Raw genomic sequence first — 6,326 nt, forward strand, 5'->3', positions numbered from 1 at the left:
ACACCCCCCCCACTGCTTAGACCAAGTGGGATGGTTTTTACAATGGTCGGACTACCATTTGACCGAAGTACCCATGGCTATGTATAGCCGTAGAATAAGCCGAACTAGTTCTTCCTTTCATTTCTCTTACATCGGCTTCTCATGCACAGCACATGGCATGGTTGGACCGAACTAACAAAACGCGACCGGTATAACTCCAAGACCGGTCTAACTCAAAGGTACCGCTAGATCGACCTATTCAGAATGCATCATGACCGGACTGACTCTGAGACCGGCCTAGCTCCAAATTGCCCGGACCGAAGTAGCTTTACAATTCTTGAGCCGAAGTAACTTCATCTCTTTCGGCCGGAGTAACTTTATCTCTCTTGGGCCGGAGTAACTTCTCGGCCCTTCTTACCCAGTCCGTACTTTGGGCCATAAAGTCCATCTCATAGCTCGGCCCAATTTTTACCAAAATTACCCTCTCAGAAAGTTAACAATCTATTTGTTGAAAGTTTCAGAAAGATATTTTATGAAATAAAGATGGCATTATAGACAATATACTACTAGAAGAATGAGCAAACTTTCACTGGAAGCTCGTGGAATAATAACAACCAAAATTGGCATTTGTGAAGGGTAGATTGGAAGCAAAACTTACTTTAGGTCATATGATAGATAGTGTAGAATATAGGTTGGATTTGTCAAGATTTTCATGGTTTGAATGTTTTAATTAGGCACTTCCATTTACCATGTAATATTTGCATGACCAAGCAAGTGACAACAAAATTCTGTGATGAGCAAGGAATCTGTGATTTTTTTATTTTTTTGATGGTGAATCATTTACCATACAGAATTGTCAACTTATTTTTTAGGGAAAATGTGTAGATTTTCGATAGAATTGGCAGTGTTCCAAGGTCAATATCATGTTATCAATCTTGTTGTTTTGGGACTTGTGATGAAGCTCATGGTTTTTGGTCCCATGTTTGATATGCAAGGAAAGTCAATGCTAAATAACCCTGGATTTTATTTCTATGTTAGACAATTGGAACTTTGTATTTTTTGTTGAATTGCCTTTCTGTTGCATTTGGGTACTTCTATTTTTTAATTCTTCAGAAATTGTAATCAAATTTAATTATTCTATGGCTGGAGCCTGGAGGGTTCTCTTTTTTTCCAAGAAAAGTAAAACGAACTCTGAAAATGGGTTGAGTGTTTATGAGAACTAAATTAAGCAGTGGAGGATTTGTGAACTTGAGGGTTGAGTGATGTGAGTACCAGTTATAATTTGTTTCTAACTATTGTGCCTACAAGTGACTAAGTTAGTACTTTGTGTGAGGGAGTTGTTTGTTGAGGGTTGAGTGAAGAGAGGTCTACATTCTTGGAGAGCTTTTTTCTTTATTTTTCTTCTTATCCTCTGTGCTTAGCTAATCTTTGCTGAGCTTGAGTGCCTATATGTGGGTTGAGTTTGTGAGGTTACATAAAGCGAGTCTTGTTGCAGATCTGAGCACAGTTTCTTATAGGGTATATTTATCCTTATTGGTGTTCACAGGTAGTGCTGAGGTGTATTGGAGGTTGCTTTGTTTGGTGAGAGCTTGAAGGACATCAAGAGGACCAGGCTGCCAATATGCGCCAGCCCTTTTAGATGTTCTCAAATAGGATTGTTGGTGTCTTTATTATACTGAATTTGTACAGATCTGCGTTTGCTATCTATCTTCTGCAATACAATATCTTGTTGCTCTGCTGATCTGTTGATATGCTGCTCTGCTGATCAGTCTGCTAATCTATTGCTGATTTGCTGTGCTGATATGCTGTGCTTCTTTGGTTTGGTTTGCTGCTGTGCTGATACGCTGCATTCTGTTGTGTTGTTGTGTTGTCTAGTTGTGCTCTTTTTTCATCTGTATCTTGTTTTTTGTTTAGGGTCCCTATTTTTGTTAGATATGGTTTTTGAACAGAAGTATGGGTTTGAAAGTTTTAGATTGCTCTGTGTCTAGATGCTAGCCTTTTGTCTTAGCTTTATTTTGGTTTTTTTGTTCGTCTTTTGCTTTGTATAGTTCTGCAGGGCCTGGGGCATTCCCCCTGTAATCTTATTTTTTTCTATTTTTATTTTATGACTTATTCACCCAAAAATAAAACTCTGAAATCCCACAGATTATATTTAAGCATTTTCTTTGGTGGTGTGTTGGATATTATAGCAACAGGTGGGGCTGATACAAGTGATGTACTCTTTGATCGGCCATCAGGAGAGATTCTATCTACACTTAATGGTCATTCAAAGAAGGTCTAGTGCTTTCCTTTCTTTTGTTTATTGTTTGAGTTTTATCTACTTATGAAAATCTTTTGGCTAAGCGCACTTGTCTTTCCTTTTTCCTCTGCACTTTTTGCAGGTTACAAGTGTTAAATTTGTAGCTGAGGGTGACTTGGTTGTTACTAGTTCAGCTGATAAGGTAAACCATGTCAACTTCCATTGGATTTGAATTTTTTAATATTTTTTTTATTTAATTCTGCTGCCTTCGTGCTCTGCTTGTATGTTTGGTTTTCTCATTCCAGTTGCTAATGCCGTTATTGTGGGTTGATTTAGGTATATGTGAGTTGGTATGTTTTGGGAGTATTGGCTTGAGTTTTAGCAATTTGGCAGTTTAAGATGTTCGTTATAATATGCTCAGCATTTAGTGATTAAAAAATATACTGATGTTGATATTATTGCTGCAGAATGACATACACAAGAATCCTGCATTCAGGATAAAAATTGGTAGTTATTTTATAGGTACATATCTAGTGTTTGAAATTGTAAATGGCGCTTGGGTTGTGTTCTGACTGTCTATTTTGATTTTCATAATTTCTTTGCAATGTTTATTAAATTTTCATTATTTCTTTGCAATCTCTGCCCTTTTTCTGCTCTGCTTGAGGCTTTATATCTAAAGAAAGATCTAGAAATTAGGTACTATGTGTTCTGATCTATTCCCCCTTATAACGTGTATTGATCAGGTGCAAGCTTGGATTTGAGGAACATATATTTCCACAGTAACAAATTGGAACTCAACCAATACCTTGTACAGTGGTGAACACAAGCATTGTAGATTTTGACTTTACTAGCATTCTATTTGGATTGTGTTTTTTTCATAAAAGAACTTTTTTCAAGTTTTTAGTTGTAATAACTTTCACATATGGCTCTAATTTTGAAACTCAAATGGAATACCTTATTAAACTACAATGCTATATTGTTTGAATTCTTGTCATTGCTATTCTTAGAGTGCCTAATGTTACACTTACATGGTTTTTTTTGTTTTTTTTTTTTTTTGCAACAGTAACAAGATGGTCGCCAAAAATCATGTTAGTGTTTTTCTTTATTTTTTGCGACGGCAAAATAGTGGTCGCCATAAGTAGTTTAGGCGGTCGCGAATAATTTGCGACTATTGTTTTGACGTCACAAAAAGTATTTGCCGCCCCCACATTCACCACCCCCATTTGCCGTCGCATGGGCTGTCACAAAAGGTCTTTTGCGACTATTTTTTTTTTAATTTGCGACGGTTTATAGCGGTCGCAACAAGTGCTTTTTTTAGTAGTGGTGTGTCGTTTGTAATTGTTTGGAAACTTTTGTTGAATAATGAAATCGGATTTCGATCCTATAGGCGTATCTCACATTGAAGGAACCATATAAAAAAATTTGTATCGTTATTGATTTAATTTTTCCGTATTAATTTTTATTTTCATGGATTGATTTATTTGTGGAAAATCATCTGTTTTTCCTAACATATATATGCAATAGTTGAAGATGCTGAACAAGCTGTTATGCAGTAGATGAACATAGCCCATAACTCTCTCTCTCTCTCTCTCTCTATCTCTCTCTCTCATGTGTGTGTGTTTTCAGCATTTCGTCTTTCTTCTCAAGATAAAAACAGACACTATTGATTACTTTCTATTTGGATATGGCAGTAAGAAATTTTGTGCTAGGTTTAAAGAAGGCATATTTATGCTAACTGTCATATAATTTTCAACTTTTTTTTTTTTCCCCCTTTTTAAACAAAGCAAGTAGGGATGACTAGGAATGATTAGGAAAACAAAAGAGCCGGCTACTTAGATATTATATTATACAATAATAGTGGGCTTTCAAAAGTATGGATTATAAGACTTTGGATTGAGAATTTGAAAAAGAATTTATAATGGGAAAAGGAAAAAAAATAAAAAAAAGTGAATGAAATATTACTTAAATTTTCTTAAGTTTTCCGTTATTTCACAAAAAAAATTTCAAATTATTGATCCAAATATAATGCAAATGGGTAGTTTGATGGGGCAAATGTGAAAATTTGAAAAAAAGGGATTAAAAAAAAAAAAAAAATTGATAAGAGGAAACTTCATACAAAATTTCACTCTAACCTATCTAATTTTGATCATACCAATCATTTCTTAGTCAAGTTATAATGCTTTATCAAAATGTGAGTCATGAAAAATAATCATATGATAGTTTTTTTTTTTTTTTTGATCGGCAAAGAAAACTAGATTGATGAGAACAAGAAAAAAGATACAGAATAACAACAAAGAGAAAACTTGGAGCTAAAAGAAGCTCCAAGCTCCAGTTGGTGAGAAACCAACAAAACAAAACAAGAAGAAAAGCAACTTAATACAGGCCCTGACTGGAAGCCCAGTCTACACCGAGGTTAGCTATCTCAAGTACCAATCACACTGCAGCCTAGCAGCCTAGCAGCTAAACACCCAACAGCTGATACCAGCTAAACAAGCCTAGCAGCTAAACAATCTGCACCGTAAGAAACAGCAGCTGGGCTTGAAGCTCCATTCCACTCTACCACTTCTGAGAAGCTCTACTAAACCCCACACAAAGCTCAAAGAACAAACCAGAATTGCAGTCCTTCACCCAGCTAGACACCACAAACTAGACTGCAGACCCAGCCAAAACTGCTAGCACTAGCAACACAACTCCCTCCAACTAACCACATAGCAAACCATAGATATGCATGACACTCCAGAGTAGACCCCAGCTTGCCATAATTGCAGCAAACTCAACACTGGAGCTTGCAGAACAAAACAGCAACCGGCATATTAATACGGACTGAGATACAACAACCCATCACAGAGATACAACACCTAAGCTGGTGCACAATCAACCTGCAGCCTCTGTTCTGACTGAGCCTATTGCTGAGAAGACTTCACACAAGCAGCCTGATCTGGTATAGGTTGGAGACTATGTCGTGGACTGAGTAATCAACCTTGAAAGACCACTTCACCCACAGAGCAATCTGTAGTTTCATCCAGTCACATAATCCTGCAAAATCTGGAGTTTCTCCCTTAAATAAACACTCGTTTCTTGTCTTCCAAACTGACCACAGCACTAATGCTGGGACTGTCTGCCATGCTCTATCTGACCAAGACTTTGCTATACCCCCTGACCACCAATGGAGGAGGCCCTCAACTGTACCAGGGATGACCAGATTCTGATCCCACCAGCTAGCCATGGCTGCCCAGCACTGCCAAACCTGAGGACAAAACAATAACACGTGCTCCATTGATTCCTCCCCGGACTGACAGAATACACACTGGATCTGAGCATTGGGAGGAAGAACCCCTATCCTTCGGAGGAAGGAAGATGTTTTAATACGACCTCTCCAAGCAAGCCAGCAGATGAACCGCATCTTTGGAGGAGCCAAACTTGCCCAGACCCCAGCTGGCACCTCCAGAACAGGGCCTCTATTTACCACCCACCAATTCCACAGAGATGAAACAGAGAACTTCCCAGACTTTGATATGAGCCAAGAACAAGAGTCTTCCACTTCCTCTCTGAGCACAGGGGATGATTCCAATACTGCATACAATCTCTGCAACTCCTCTTCCTCCCATGCCAGTAGCCTTCTTCTAAATTGAAGCTGCCACACCCCAAGGCTCTTCTTGACACTTATTTGCTGCAAGGATTCCTCCTTCTCAGTGGATAGGCTATATAATCTGGGGAACTCCTCTTTCAAACCTCTCCCATTCATCCAAGTGTCTAACCAAAACTGGATCCTCCTCCCATTACCCACTGCTAGCCTAAAATTCTGATTATAAAACCCACCCAAAGACTGATTAAGTGAGAAAATCTGCACTATATCCTTCCATATGGTAGACGCCCCATCTATGTTGCGCCAAGATGGTAACCAACCCCCACCGACACGGCCATGCTCATATGACAGTTGTGTGCAATAGTTACGTGACTATTAACTAAATACATTACAACTTGATCAGAAATATAAAGATTAATTATCACAATTGAAAATAGATTTCGTGTAAAATGTAGAGATACTAAACATAGTGGTTGGTTTAACAATTTGGGGAGTGCAGCATACAAGAAGGGTCAGAAAATT

General features: G+C 38.1%; 1 protein-coding gene across 1 annotated transcript; it reads right to left on the reverse strand.

Moving 5' to 3' along the window:
* Window positions 1-5,138: 5,138 nt before the first annotated feature.
* LOC145799403 (uncharacterized) lies at window positions 5,139-5,963 on the reverse strand. The gene has a single exon (XM_082888978.1). It carries the CDS (start codon window positions 5,961-5,963, stop codon window positions 5,139-5,141), a length of 825 nt encoding a protein of 274 aa, XP_082745104.1.
* Window positions 5,964-6,326: the final 363 nt, after the last annotated feature.

The sequence above is a fragment of the Camellia sinensis genome, chromosome 9 (genome assembly GCF_055761805.1).
Source record: "Camellia sinensis isolate YWXY chromosome 9, ASM5576180v1, whole genome shotgun sequence".
Classification (NCBI taxonomy): Eukaryota; Viridiplantae; Streptophyta; class Magnoliopsida; order Ericales; family Theaceae; genus Camellia; species Camellia sinensis.